General features: G+C 47.0%; 4 protein-coding genes across 4 annotated transcripts; 1 reads left to right on the top strand and 3 right to left on the bottom strand.

Moving 5' to 3' along the window:
* Positions 1 to 317: 317 nt before the first annotated feature.
* GL50803_0087022 (RNA helicase) lies at positions 318 to 7,583 on the bottom strand (the record flags this gene model as incomplete). The annotated part of the gene is made up of 1 exon (XM_001704376.1): positions 318 to 7,583. One exon carries the CDS (start codon positions 7,581 to 7,583, stop codon positions 318 to 320), a length of 7,266 nt encoding a protein of 2,421 aa, XP_001704428.1.
* Positions 7,584 to 7,622: 39 nt separating this feature from the next.
* GL50803_009565 (uncharacterized protein) lies at positions 7,623 to 10,307 on the top strand (the record flags this gene model as incomplete). The annotated part of the gene is made up of 1 exon (XM_038046423.1): positions 7,623 to 10,307. One exon carries the CDS (start codon positions 7,623 to 7,625, stop codon positions 10,305 to 10,307), a length of 2,685 nt encoding a protein of 894 aa, XP_037902013.1.
* Positions 10,288 to 12,033, bottom strand: GL50803_0014987 (uncharacterized protein; the record flags this gene model as incomplete). The annotated part of the gene is made up of 1 exon (XM_038045804.1): positions 10,288 to 12,033. One exon carries the CDS (start codon positions 12,031 to 12,033, stop codon positions 10,288 to 10,290), a length of 1,746 nt encoding a protein of 581 aa, XP_037902014.1.
* A 62-nt stretch (positions 12,034 to 12,095) lies between these two features.
* On the bottom strand, positions 12,096 to 15,017 carry GL50803_0014988 (uncharacterized protein; the record flags this gene model as incomplete). Its single annotated transcript, XM_038045805.1, has 1 exon — positions 12,096 to 15,017. One exon carries the CDS (start codon positions 15,015 to 15,017, stop codon positions 12,096 to 12,098), a length of 2,922 nt encoding a protein of 973 aa, XP_037902015.1.
* Positions 15,018 to 15,397: the final 380 nt, after the last annotated feature.

Genomic DNA, 15,397 nt, shown 5'->3' on the forward strand with positions numbered 1-15,397 from the left:
GCTGGTTTTTAAAGGTGGGAGACGCACCCATAGAGGCTCACAACATGGCTGATCTGTCCTTCACCCTTCAGCAGATAGCTGAGTTACTCAAAGACCGTACAACGGCTATATCTCAGGGCTTTATCAATGGCACACAAAACTACAATATCTTCTATTACGACACTTGGGATAATAATAGACGGATAGTTACAGGACGATCTCATGATTTCAGTGTAGGCCTTTGCTTGGTGGAGGATCCGTCTCTCAATGCCATCTTTTTGGGACTGTTCGCATACCCTATTTTGGTAAGCGAGGCCACGCGCCAAGCTCTTCTTATTCTAGACCTGTGTGCTTCTTAACTCAAAAACCATTGGTTCATTGAGCGACAACTCTGATAGATCTATTGTGATCTCTTTGTCCATTCCCAAGAAGCAATCGGACAATGCGCTGATGCAAAGAGAGGAGACGAACGGAATTATAAACTCCTGTGAGCGTTCTCTTGCAAACCCAGAGAGCCTTTTGTAGTCAATCACTGTATCCGTCTCCGACTCAGATAGCACAAGGAACCATGTATGTGGCTTAGACTTCTTGTAGACTTCTGAGGAAAACTGCTGGGGAAACGGACTAGCTTGTATGCTGGATACGTGCTTGAGAGATATAATAACGCAAACAAACTTTCCAGTATGTTTAGACTTGTCTGGAATATTTGCTGGTCGGTTTATACGCGTTATCGTCGCTCTAATAATTAGATTAGGATATTTCATAAGCTCCTCACATAATTCTTTTCGCTGTATGCCTGAGAGTAGCTGATGTTTTCCTAGAAACTCAGTTAGCTGTTTCCTGCCCAGCTTGTGGAACTCGTCCACTAATTGTTGTAGTGTACTAATGCCGTTGGCACTTAACTTTTGAAATGTTTTCTTATTACTCTGCAGTGCATTACGCAATGAAGAAATAGAGAGCATAGGCTCCATGTTAGGCCACAGACCTTGCACAAGTCCCTGGGAAAGCTGCACCACTGTCTGTACAATGCTGCGCGAGAGGCGCTTTGCTAACGCTATTTCTACGGTTGCAACCGTTATGCGGATTGCTGCATCAATGATGGTCACTAAGTCCAACCAGTAATCAACCACTGGAAGCTCAAATGCTCCCTGCAACGATGAGCGCACAAGTTGTGCTTGAAGAAGAATGTGTGCTTTAAAGCTGGGCTCTGTGCATGTTATGTCGTCAGGCATGTTGTACCGTATTAGAGCACCAGAGAATTCTCGCTTGCCGTCCCAGAGATATTTTTGGAGAAGCAGAGCTGAATCCCGATCTTCGTTATGTCTAATGGGTATTTCCTGGAACTCCTCGCACCGCACCAGCATGTCAAGATACGATTGCAGCGTGTGTGTCTCGCCTGTAAGCCAGGTATTAATAAGAGCTCCTGATCTGGTACGGATATAATAGCGAGAGACAATCTCTCCTAATGGAGTCGGGACAGCCAGGATGTTTTTCACTTTGACATCAATATCCTGAAAATATAGACGTGTGGGTGTGTCCTGGGCCTTGGGAGGCTTTTTGTGTAGTGAAATGAACTTGTTATCTGACAGTTCAAGAAGAGCAGTTTCTATCCATGCATAGATTTCTTGCGTTATTATGAAGTCTCGCAAAGTTTTTCTATTTGCCAGCTTGATGAGATAAACTCCTGTTCTGCAGAATAGTTTAGAGTCACGGCGTGAGACAAGTCTGTGGTCATCAACTGAAGATATGCCTAGATATAGCCGGAAGGCGGCTTCCATCTCTTGTAGTTCTCTCGTGGGAGTGTAGCTTGTGTCCTCGAAGTCGGCCTTCTCTAGCATCTCCTGTAAGTTTTCTACTAGCGGATCTGGAAATATATTGTAGAACAGTGGATTGCGTCTGGCGCGAATGTATAGGAAGCTATTTTGGAGCCAATTTCGCAGTTCAAACATGGTTCTAGATCCAAAGGATGCCACTTCTGCATTGATTATATCAGGAAAGTGTGTTGTCTGGTGCTTAATGTTTGTTGCCTTTTTCTTCATCATAGCAGCTACAATAGGCGAGGTGTTTGTACAACTTATCATGGAGCTCTCGAAAGGAAAGGGCTCGGAGAAGAATTGCTTGTAGAACTCCTTCATACAAGTTTTGCAGAAGATGAAGCACACTGATTGAGGCTCACTTTGGAGTTGGAGCTCTATTCCGTTAATAACATCTCGCACAATGTCCTTGCCCATGTTCTGAATAGAAGGAGCCTGCTCTGTAAAACGCGTTAGTCCATCGACCACCGCTTCCTTGTTTGGAAATCGCCCTCCAGAGCTCATAATGTATGCCTGATCAATTATTTTATTACTCACGAGATAGTCGAAAGCATCCTCTCCAAATATTCCCGTTGCAAACTTGTCCCTAAGACGGTCGAGGGTATACTGGGGGCGTCCTGCACGTCCGGCCATTTGGATAATATCTGTCGTATCATAGTCAACATATCTACTGACAGTGCCGTCAAAGTACTCACAGCCCTTGATTATGGTCATAAAGGCAGGAAGATTGAGTCCCCAAGCCAGAGTACTCGTCGCTACAAGAATGGATATTTTTCGGTTCAGGTACAGCTTTTCTACGGCGGTCCTGTCTGCGTGGGTCATCCCAGCATGGTGGAGACCAACCCCGTGGCCTATAGTAAGCTTACAGTCAGGGTCTTGCACAAAGCTCTGCAAGTACTCACAGTTAGACCCATCAGAGCGCAGACACGGAGGCGCAGAGGAATCCATCTCTGCAAAGGAAATCAGTGCCATTGCAGTTCGTCTAGTTTGTCTGCGAGATGCCACAAATATCAATACAGGAAGTCTGGGACTATACTTCTTAATGGCTGTATAGATCGGTCTGTTCATGGTGGTCATTCGCGGGGAGTAGTGCCAACCGGGGAAGCCTTGAATGTGCGTCTCAAGTTTCACGGGCCGTGCAGCACTGTTGAAATTAAAGATCCCGCTGATATCCTTTACGTTAAGCCAGCGTGCCAGGTCGCCGGTATTAGCAGAGACTGTCGAAAGAGCTATTATCCGTAGCTGAGATGGCTGGTCACTTACTCCACGATCCAGCGCTAATAGCTCCGACAAGTAGCGCATTCTGCAGATTATGGACTCTAATACGTAGCCACGGGTTGTTCCCACAAGGTGTAGCTCGTCGAAGATCATGAGGCCAATCATTTGTATGTATTTTTTCCACTGCCACTGGCGTGAAATGGCATCAAACTTCTCTGGAGTTGCTAGTATAATATCGGCACGGTAAAGAGCCGAGGCAGCTGGTAGCGACTCGCCCGTGATCTCCATGACAGAGAGGTTCATGTCTTTACTGAAGCTTTCTGCCCAATCGTTATATCGTTCCCTGATGAGTGCCTTCATTGGTGCAATATAGACGATCTTTGGATACACCATTGTAGCTTCGTTAGATTTAGCCTGGTATCTGTCGCGAATGTGCTGCAAAATAGCTAGCTCAGAGCATGTTGTTTTTCCAGAGCCGGTAGGACACCCTATAATGACATTTTCTGATGTATAAAACAGTTTGTGAAACATTACCGATTGTAATAGGTTGAAATAGCTAAATCGTCTTCGAAAGTATGACTCCGCCTCGGGCCAATGCAAAGCTTTGATAGACAAGGGTGGAATCAGTGGTATTGGGGTGAAGGATAGATTGGTATCTGTATATAATACTGTTTTCGAGTCGTTAAGCTTGGGATATACAACGCTGCCATCGTTGAAGACTTGATAAGACTCTTCAGTTGCAGTGAGCACAGGCTTCAATGAAACCTCTGTCCTTTGCCTGATTAAATGGCCTCCAAGCCAAAGCTCCGGAAATGTTACGACAACAAGCCTTGCTTCGAGCACCATGGCTTCAGTTGATTGAGTCGCTGTCGCTCTTGGCACGATATCAAGTTCGGCATTATCTTCTAGTTCTCGTGTATATTCGCTGTAGGACTTCACCTCCGTACCAGGTCGTCGCGGCCTCCAACTGCCAACCCTCAAAATCACAGTCGTTATATAGCCGCGAGAATAGGTCTGCTCCGTAAGCGTTACCCGCTCATAATGAACAGCGGAATTGGTAGTCTGACTATACACTATAACTAAGAAATCCATAGACTCTCCGTGGATGGCCCTATTCCACCGAAAAGCCGCAGTGCATGATAGTGAAAGACGGAGAATGCGATTAGATACAGGGTAAAGAGAGGCTTTGGTAATCAGCCTGGGCACGAAGGCTATGCTCTCATGAAGCTTCTTCGCCTGGCTGCGGTCGTATATATATGTGGAGATATCATCAACGGTCATAGAGAAAAATGAGTTGGGAGATGGAAAGTCCTCTGCGTTCTTGTGATGTTCAAAGTCGATGATAAGTTTCTCCGTCAAAATTTCACCCACTCCTTGGCGCTTTCTAACTTCTAATGTCACAAGGTAGTGATTCTTGATATGCTCCATTGATCCAACCGGTGAGCGAACAATTGGCCAAAATGGAAGAGACGTCTGGAACCAGCGCTGGTACTCAATGCTGCTCGCCAGATCATACAGCTTAAGCGCCTCTGAAACCCTCTGAAGCACAAGTGAGGCCTCAGCAAAAGCACGTAGAATCCGAGGAGCGACTGTCACACAAAGGCGTTGGTCTGTTGCTAGACTCTGAACACGAAGCCTCCACTGGGAGATAAAGCTTTGAAGAATAACGTTAACCTTGTAGGGCGCACTGTCAATATCCGCTGTATTCGTAATATTGAGTCTGCAGATGGCTTGTGAGTTGGATTGGCTTTGGAGAGAATCACGAAACTTCCGTAAATCTTTTTGTGAAAATGCCTCCGAAGCAGACACCTTGTTGCTGCGGCGGTCACTGGTTGTGTCGTTGGAATAGAAACCAAGGTATTCGAAGCTGTCCCCACTCAAGAGTGACAGCTCCTCCAGCTCTGACTTGCGCATAATGAACTTTGAAAAGTCTGAGCACTCACAAAGACATCCTAGGAGAGTGTCGTGAGTGACTCTTCCGACGACTGAATCCTTAATGAGTGATATAAATCTGCAAAAGTTTCTGAAGGAGACGTAGTAATAGCTACAAATTCTTCCTATTTCAGTCGGAAATAGATGCTCGTTATCGGTATCAAGTGTTACGACTTTGTTGCTAGCCAAGTTGAGAATTGCGTTCATGACGCACTCCCTTAGAGTATGATCTAAGGATACAGATGTGAATAAGTTTCCATTGCCTCGTGAGTCTGACTTTGTGATCCTGGCGCCATAGAGCCATGGCATGTTGACCACACGAGTAGCTAGGAAGCTGCGTCGTAAAAGCGAAACACAGTCAGTTACAGACGAGACGTTACCCAGGATTACTTCTGCATTGAGGATGTCCGGAAGAGCCTGCTGCATGTGGGATTCAATCGGTGACTCATTATTTAGCAGCCTCACAAACGTGTCCAGCTTTTCTATATCGGTCAATATAATGCCATGGCCTACCTCTCCAGATGCCGTGTACTGGGGGCGCCCAGCACGTCCAAAGATCTGTTGGATATCTAGGACGTCTATATCTGTTGCCTTAGTTATCTGACCAGCGACCCCAGCAGAGAAAATATCTGTGCCTCGTATGATGACGGTGGAACATGGCATATTGACACCCCAAGCGAGAGTAGCAGTGCAGCATACAACGCGGATCTTACTATCTCTGAAGAGTTGCTCAACAGTCTGCCTTTGGCTCTTTTCCATGCCTGCGTTGTGATAGGCAACTCCACAGCCAATAAGTTGGGACAAATCATCTTGCTTGCCACTGGAGATACTCCTCAGGATATTAGAAGAAATATCAGGCGTGGGAATGGCTCCCTGTTGAATCAGTGCGCGGAGCATATCCCCAATCAGTCTGGCAAGGATCTGTGTGCCCATGCGACTGTGGACAAACACAAGAACCTGATTCTGTCTTTGCAATAGCTGCTCCTTAACAAGAGAGACAGTAACAATGTCCATGACGTCGTGAGAGCTGTACCCCCGCATGTTGCTCATAGACCCTGAGGTTGAGGCTTGGGAATCTGTCCTCTTTGATAGCACATGAGTCATCTTGCTCTGGAACTTCTCCAGTATCTCATGCTCAGACTCAACTAGTCCCTTTACTACAGGGAAACAGTGTGGTCTGGAAACAGAACAGAAAGCACGCATTTGCTTTGAAAGTGGCTGGTTGTTAAGCTCGTCGGGTGCGTACTTTTGCATGTAATAATAGACGTCTGAGAGTTGCAGAGGATCGCTGGGATCGGAACTGCTTTGAGTGGTCAGACGATTGAGTTTCTCCTGGTTGACTGTGAGCTGAGGCTTTATGCCAATTATTGTCTGTGCCAGCGGAACTGGCCTATACTCTTGACCATAGTACAGAAGGCCTGCTGGGGGGACATGTAGAAACTCTGCCACATCCTTATAGTTAGGAATGGTCGCGGATATGCCGACAATACGCATGAATTTCTGAGTCGTTTCACTGTATTGAAGTGTGCGCATGATAATGGATTCAAGAACCGGTCCTCGCTCAGAAACGCCGAGCAAGTGAATCTCATCGATGATAAGTAGAGTTTGCCGTTGAATCAGGCTAACCTCTCCAACCGGTTTCCTGGTTAAGACGTCCCACTTTTCCGGCGTACAGATCAGCAAATTCGCCTCTAGTAACTTGGCTTGCGGCGGCGCCTCATCACCAGTACACTCTAGTACAGTCAATCCCAGCTTCTCCAGTTGCTCTGTAAATGTTGTAGTCATCTCAGACGCCAGGGCCTTCATGGGTGTTAGATAGACAACCAGTTGGGTACTCTTTGCAGAAGAGGGAGGGGTAGTGGTGGCCTGCTTTGGGATGACGGGTGCATTAGAAAACGTTATGATGTGCTGCGTAGGCTTGGGCTTATCGTCGCTCGGGAGGAGTAAGTCCGATGAGAAAGCACGGAGCATGCAGAGCAAGGCACACACCGTTTTTCCTGCACCAGTAGGCGCACAAAGAAGGACATTGCAACTGTTATTGAAGAGAACCTCATAGCTTTCAGACTGAATACGATTGAAGTGCGTTATTCGCTTGGGAAAAACCTTTTGATACTCTAGGGGCAGATCAGAGACAGGTCGCAGAGACGAAGTAGTGGAAGTAGAGAGCACGGGGACATGGGGTATATAAATGGTTTGTGTGATTGTAGACGGAATGGTTATAAGGGAGGAAAGGTGGGTAGCGTCCTCAAGATTCTCCTCGGAGACATAAGGGTGAACATCTGATTGTTGAGAGGCTTGCTTTGACTTTATATTAATGGATATGCGATTGGGCAGAGTTTCTTGCTTGGCAGCCTGCGTCGAAAGAGCAGCTTGAGTGTCAGAACTAAGCTGTCCTAAGCTAGTACCTGGGCATAACAATGTAAACATCTCGACATAGTCCTCTCGGTTGCTAAGAATGTCATTGAATAAAGGGTCATCTAAGACACTGTATGACAATAATTCAAGCAGGCTGTTCTTGATCTCTTCATTGGAGCTGGGTGAGGCAAGGATCTGCATGACTGCTAGGAGCATCTCCTCGTCCGTGATTTGCATCCTTTGTGCATACGGGGAGAGAAGCTTCAGAAGAGTGTGAGACTCCATTAAGTATTCAAAAAATGAAGCCTCAATCTTTAATCATTAATGCCGATACTTTCTATCGTTGATGCACATATTGACCCAACAGGCTCTGTCCAGGCTGTGATGGAAAAGGTGAGTGATATACCTGATGATTCCTTGGAATTAGAGGCAGAGGCACTAAGCACATACTTGCAGGTCATCTTTAGTGCGGAAAGTGTGCCAAAGGACAGCATACAAAATCTCCTTGTTGCTCTTGATAAGAGGTGCATTGACCTACTGTCCTGTCACATCCGGCTTCCTCTCTGCGTCCAGGCTCTTGGGGAGACGCTACGGGGCGCCTTATCAGAATTGAGCATAGAGCACGGGAGGCCCCGTGATCGTGACATTGACAGCTCAGGACATGCAAGCGAAATCGTTTGCTCTATGCTTTGCTACTCTGTAAGCGCATGTATCTCGCTTTCACAATCTATAGGGCTCAGGGGGCTCATTAGAACCTTAGACAGTTATCTCCCCAAAGGCCCCATTTTTGACTTTATTATTCAGCGCTGCCTTTCTTCCAAGTTCTTCACACCAAATACAGAAACATTGTTAAGCGGCGTGGATACTCTCTGTAGTAGGGGAAAATATGCCACCCTTTCAGCGTCTATCTCCATTAGCAACACTTCTGTAGCCACAGATATTATAGCGCACTTGTTAGCATGCCATTCGCGGGACTTTTTTCGTGTGTTTGCAACCAGCTTAGAAAGTGAGGGCCATCGGGCATCTACACTGCTAGAATCATTTACACTAGAAGTACTTACTCAACGGCTGACAAAAGTTTTTCCCTATGATGCATCCTCTATGCCTACTTCGTGGATAGGTGCCTTTGTCACCTATGTGGTGGAGTCTACTAGTGACCTCACATTCATGGCTGCTTTCTCCAGTTGCTTCTTCACCTGGATCTTCCAGTTTCATTCGATTTCTTCGAGTGACGCAACTGCGCAAGACGTCTGGGCTTTTACACTTTTAGACAGATTGGCTACTGTGATGACAATGTGCACGCGGGCCGCAGAACGATTTCTGCGTGGAATGTGCACGTGCTTAGCTATGCTCACACATGCTGAAGTGCACACTTTCATTTTTAGACAAACCAGCAGGCCACAGTCAGCATCTCTAGGGGCTGAGCTCAACTTGATTATCGCAATACTAACGAAATTAGTTAAGGCAACACGCATGTTCATGCAGGTCTCGCCCGCCTTAGAGTCGAACCAGCTTCTTCTCATTGATACTGCCGTGCCATATCTTCAAGCACTCATTCTCTCGGATAGAGATGCAGCCACCAAGCAGCTGAACACTTTCGCAGATGCACATGCAATTATTAACATAAGTAAAGGCTTTGCCGATTCTCTTGCATCAAGGAGTGATCTTCTGTTGTATATTGTCACCAACAACATCACATTACAAGGAGTTACTGACCAGAGTCAGGAACAAAGCTCTACCCTGGCTTTAACCACGCACACCACCATAACAGAAGACCCGGATAACACAGGTCTTGTTTCAATTGCCAGCACAAGCCGTATCGCCAGTACATCGTTGTCCGGGCTTCTTGCAGATGTTCTCGGCCAAGAACCTATTCCAGGAGATCTGCTATCAAACCTCCACAAATCAATACCAAAGTCTTTGGAGGAGGCCATCTCTCTCTTGCAGTATCCATCTGGGCAGCCGCAGTCTCGCTACTATCACATACTATCCCTTGCATCTCTGCCTCCACTGATTAAAAATACATCTCAGATTATCATCATCAGTAAGGCCCAAGAGCTACTGGACTCCGTTCTTTGGTTAGACGACATAGCCACCTTGCAAACAATCAAGGGTAAGAGTGCGTGGCATGTACTGAAGGCCCGGTCCATCTCTAGCGCAATAGAAAAGGCACCTTATGTGGTGGGTACCACGCTTATCGAGCGCTCTCTTCAGAAGCACAAGGCCACAGTGGGGGGCTTTATAATTGGACTCCGTGCTGTGACTGAAATCTCCCACCGACTCACAGCCAGGCAAGCACTCTGCCTGATAAGTACACTTAACAATCGCAGTCAGATTTTTTTCCATAAGATAGAGCTCACAGAGCCAGTCTTCTTCACCCTCACTAGCCTAGTGGATACCATTTCTAAATCCGCAGACAGGCAGGTTCTGTGTTGTGTTCCTCTATGCTGCGATAGCTATGCTGACCACGTAGTAAGGAAGTGTCTACTTTCTGCAAATGGGTCAGTTAGCGAGTCTGTTACAAAGGGAGAGAAGCTGTTTATAGCCACAGTAATACACGCTTGTGCTCAAACAACAGGTGCTCTGAGGCTCTTGCTCTTTGAATTCTCTAAGCGAAATAATGCACTGAAACAGCCAAATGAGATAGAGGAAAGCTCTTTGCCAGCTTCGCTCCTACTAACAAGCACAGACTCTCTGGGACGAGCTCTTAAGTCATTTTCTGCAGTAACTAAACTTTCGCAGTTGTCAGAAGAAGGATGCGACATATCCATCGGGAATATAATTCATGGTACAAGCGCAGAGCTGGTGGGAAGCCAGATGGACTACTGCCAGTCTCTACAGGGCTTTGATGTGATAGATAAGATAACACAGATGTTCTCGAGTAAGTCATCGATAGATGCCGAATGTAGAACCCTATTGCAGGGAGCTGCAGAGAATATTCTGGGCTTCTTTGGCCTTAAAGAATACGGTGAGCTACTTCTTGAGAAGACTAGCTATCATCAAAGTTAATTTCGCAAACACTCTGCTGAGCGCAATCCGGATCCTCTTTCTCGAAGAAGCTGTCCACCTCCAGACACTCCTTTTGGGGGCACTCCCCATCCTGCACTTGCCAAGGAATAAACTGTCTGGGTCCAGATTGATCCAGCTTCAGAGGAGGACTTGTTGACATTGGTTCTTTCTCCTGTGTGAGCTGGCTGATACAGCATGTGCTTGAATAGCTGTAACAAGTATATTCATTCCGTCTGTGTCTCCTGTGTATATCTTGAGATGCACCTAACCTGTCGCTTTGAGAAAGAGACGATGATAGTGTTGGCGTACTGAAGGTCATATTGGTGCGTGATAACAAACTGTCAAGTATGCTGGCAGAGAAGGGTTTGGAACTTGATGATTGCATGCTCATGGGAACTCCCCAGCGTTTCAGAGTCCAGTCCACGGTGTTAGAGATGTTAACAGAGTAGCTATCTAGCTTGTTGATGGAGGAAACGCCCTGTTCTTGATTAGAGGGGTCTTTGAGCAAACCCAGAGGTCTATCAGAACAATATTTAAATCCAGAGTTATAATAGTTCTCCTCTGACCCTTGAGCTCGCGCTACAGGGCTCTCTGGCCGCTCATCCAACACACATATACTGTCATCCATTGCTACACCATAGAAGGTATTTAGTGTGGGGAGAGATCTGGAAGAGAAAGGGTAGAGAGCCGACATCCCGTGCTGGAATGGACAATTAATCCACTCATAAGCTAATTCAACCGGCGTTTCCCCTAAAGGCTCCATATCATCTTTTGGCCGTTCTGGGACAACAATAATCGGGAACCCACGCTGATCTGTCTCCCGCATACGTGAGTAAGACCCAGCAATCAAGCGGCAATCGTCTATCCAAACAGATCGGGCGCTGTGTCGCGTTGTTATGCGTGAGTAATACTCAAGCACGTAATTATTCCTGCGATTGTAAAAGAAGACAGCATCATTGGATGAAAGTACAGCAAGGTGCGTCTTATTGAACTCTCCCCACAGGACACTGCCGCTTTCCACAGACGGCTCGACTAGGTTACAAAGCAACGAAGTTGATCGAGTATCCCATATCCTAGCCGGGGTGCCTGGCCTTTCTACCGATATAAAGACCTGCTTTGATGTCTCCATGTGTTGCTTTATACACACTTTTGCATTATTGGGGCATTGCTCTATTTTCGGTACACTGTCAAGAGAGTAAGTGCGAGTAGACAGAGAGCCAAATCTATTTATCTCGTGCAACTGAAGCTTGTTAGAGCGGAGGTCTACCCAGCCAAATGTGCCATTTGTGAAGCCTAAAAGAACTGTATTCTGATCGCCCGGAGCAGTAGACAGAGATGAAATAGGAGCGTGAAGTGGAATGTCTTGTGCATGGAGATTGTCCATGCAACACGTCGTAAGCGTGTATCCCCGTGCTGCCAGTATATATCTCCCTAGAGATGCCAGATCAGAAACGGAGGCGGGAGCCAGCGTTCCCGGCTCTGTGAAAGAGGGAAGGGTTAACGCAGGCGTGGGGCTGTTCAAGGAAAGTGCATGGACCGTCCCCTTGCGGGTACCGGCAATAACCAAAGAGTGGCCGGGGTGGGCACTGGTTATAGCTGTGATTGCAAAAGGTGTAGCGGCCGCATAATGAGCAACGTAGCTAGCATGGAGGTGTCTGCAGGCACGCTGGCACTCAGTGAACGCGTCCGCATGAGTCCCGAGAATGTGCTCGATTTGCTGAAGCATCCATTCAAATAAATTATATTTATTAAAATAAGAGGATTGGAGGTTCGTAAGACTAACCAATGCTAGCAAACATCAAAAATCACTCGCTTGCTGATTGCTCCGTCAGGGGCCGTTTGTGTTTGCACCTTGGCCACAATGCAAATAACTTCAAACCGAAAGCGCGCCCTTCGACGAGTCATAATGCGCTTTTCTTCAAGAAACTTTTTGAGCATATTGTTTGGCCGCTTAGATGCAAGTCTATAAATCTCTTCAACCGTCTTGTTGTGTGAAGAAGGGTTCATCAGATAGTACTGGGTATTCCACGACAGATCTGCAATAGATGAGTGCTCATCGCTTTCACTTCCTGACCTCTGCTGATGACTGGAGCCCGGGTAGTCCAAATCTGATGTATCTACCGGTGCGTGGCCATATTCGGCCATGCGCTCCAGATAAAACTCATTGTAACGAAGATATCTGGGAAGGCGAGGTACCGCAAGCGTGCCTCTAGCAGAAGACTTGTAATCTGCATAAGACATGCTTGTGTCAGAGGCTCGGGAGCTCCATGTACTGGTACGGTCGGGATCACTGGCCCCCTTGTTGGAGGCAAGCGTTGACCTCATTCTGTGTCTCTCTGGGTGCATGAGATATTGAGTAAACGAAGCCTTGTCCTGTTCTGTTGGGGTAGATGATCGAAAATAGATGTGACCAGTGGTGCTGGCGCGCATAAGGTGTGCAGCTGCATCTGTAGCTGCATAGGGAGCGTAGTTAGAATTCCTGATGCTCTCCAGGGCTGCCACCGGAGGAAGAATACTCGGAGTGGAATGCTTGGAAGAGCGAACACAACTGGGGCCAGCAGATCTACTTGGAGTGGAGATTGTGGAGGCGTTTGGCAAAGCAAGTGAGCCAATGCGAGAATCAACTATCTTGTTATTTGTCGTCTGATTGAATCTATCAGTGGGCTCCTGTTCAACCTCGAGTAAAGTAAGCTTCACTGTCTCATTGCGCGGTGTTTGTGGTAGCAAGCGATCTTTGTCAGGACTGTGAAACTCAGCAGACACTCCATAGCCTACTTGAGCATCAGATAGACAGTCTGACGAAGGGAGCACTTGAGTTGTATCGGACGTGTCGGTAAGCATGATTGCGTTATCTCCTGCTAACAAATCAAAGCTAGATTCATCACTATTTGTTTCAGATGGCAGCAGAAGAGTGCGTCGCTTATGGTAAGCTCGAGGTGGCTGCTTGACAGAGCTTCTTGCGGTGACCAGGCTTCTAAGCTGACTGTCCTCCCGACCCGCCTTATTTGTTGCTTCTTGTATAAAGGGTATTGCATCCTTACTGTGTGTACATGTACATGAGGAAGACTTTAGACTAGGGTCCTCTGCCAGAGAGGTGGTCCCTTCAGAGAGAAGATCAAGGCACTGTAAAAGCCGTCCAGGGCAGTCGATAGATATGTCTATATGTGAGAGGGGGGAAGAAGATAGATTGACTTCGTGACTCCGCATAGTCTGCTCCAGGGGAGCACTGATAGCTAGAGTAGCCTGCTTAGATAATGCAAAGGGACTAACCACCTTATCGAGTGACTTGCTGGACGTGTGTAGATCATGAAACGGTGATTCTAAGTTCTGGTTATGCTGAGACTTATATTGCTGAAGAATTTTGTATACACTTTCCACAGAAAAGTCCTTATCTTGCAAAGGAGATGATCTACTTCTGCTCTCAAAATGCGTGTAGTTTAATACTTGGCTTCGCTGTTGTGCAGTATTCGATAGTGAGTAAGTAAGTCTTTTTCGGTGAGAAGAGCTCAAAGAAGGGGGGCCATCTGGAGGTGCAGGCGGTCCTACCTCAGTAGCCAGTGAAAAATCACTAGGGTGAGTAGGAGATGAGGAGTAGGGTAGAGCAGGCTGCGAGCCAGACATTATGATATCCCTTATGGCGCGAGTTCGACCCTTACTGATTGTCTGCGGGCCAAATATCCGCGTGACTCTCTCCTGTTGTGTAAGGTTGCTGAGTGAATAACTCATATCCGGTAAAGAAGTGAATAGAGTGGCCATACTCATAGACTTATCTAAAGAAGATTTGACCGATTGATGATGCGACGGAGACAGCTTTGGGTCGGTGCTCTTCCTGTATTCAGTAGACGTTTGCTTTGGGTCAATAGGTGGTATGTCTGTGACAAGAGTGAGAGGAATGCGACCATTGGAATCAGGTTGGCTTACAAGAAGACGTTGCTGTGAAAATTCCGATGATGGTGTATTATTTATCTGTACTGCCGATACGCTGCGAGGTATGTGTTCGTAAATTATACCAGGCATCGCAGTAGCTTTGGAACGCTTTAATAAAATAGTTCTCAGTGGACTCAGAAGCTGGCCCTTACATGCATTGGTTGGGTCAGCAGTTGTATTAGATGGATTGTCGACAAACTGGTTGATACCGTCGTTTACGACTCTCCTTCTAGAGTACTCCCGAATACCAAAGTCACGAACTGTGCAGGAGGTAGTCCACGGGGTCCGGCTCGAGACATCTATCTGAGAGCATCTACAACTTTGTGCATCTTCCTGCTTCTCGCTTAAGTCCCTGGCGGTCTCTCTAATGGGGATATCTAGAGAATCATCACTGTGTGTGCACAAATTGTCCCTCGAACTACTAACAGATTGATCATCTAAAAGGAGAGATACCTCATCAAAAGACTCCTGCTCAGGCCGCTTCTGCTGGTGAACAGGGGGGTAAAAGGTGCCGGGTGAACACTGTCTTTGTACAGAGCAAGCAGCGCTTTTAGCACGATGAGGTACTACCCTACAATGGGTTCGTGAAGGAGGAGGGATACAGTACACACGGAGGGGCGAGCCAACAACTCCTGTGCTCTTCCCTCGAATCAAGGAGGTCATGGTTCTCGCAATTGGTTTCGTTGCCGGAGCCAGGGACATATGGCAAGAAGGCGCTCCACCGTGGGCTCCTTGACTACGGTCAGACAATATCGTTGAGACCACATCCTCAACCGTAGACATCTTCCCCGCAGATCCCGAGGTATCTGACTGGGATAGTGACAGCTTGAAAGAAGGGTCAGTGTGTTGCAAAGTACTGGGAAGGCTAAAGTTCAGCTCCGTGGTGTCCTGCTCAACGCAGAAACGAGGAGGGTTCAAGTATGCAGTGAGTTGTGACGGTTTGTGGCCTAATGTGTACACTGTGTCATCAAAGTGGAATGAGCGAGAAAATGGCTCCCGTTTGATAAACAGGTGCCCATCAGACGTGGTGGTCACCACGGCTAGAGAATGCGGATGGGGGCGAATCTTATCCAAGCCGCTATGGACGGAAATAGATAAGTTCTTATGGATCAGTTGCTCATATATCTTGTGAAAAGGCTTTGTATTGCATCTTCGAGCCGTAG

The sequence above is a fragment of the Giardia intestinalis genome, chromosome 4, assembly GCF_000002435.2.
Source record: "Giardia intestinalis strain WB C6 chromosome 4, whole genome shotgun sequence".
NCBI classification, from domain to species: domain Eukaryota; phylum Fornicata; order Diplomonadida; family Hexamitidae; genus Giardia; species Giardia duodenalis.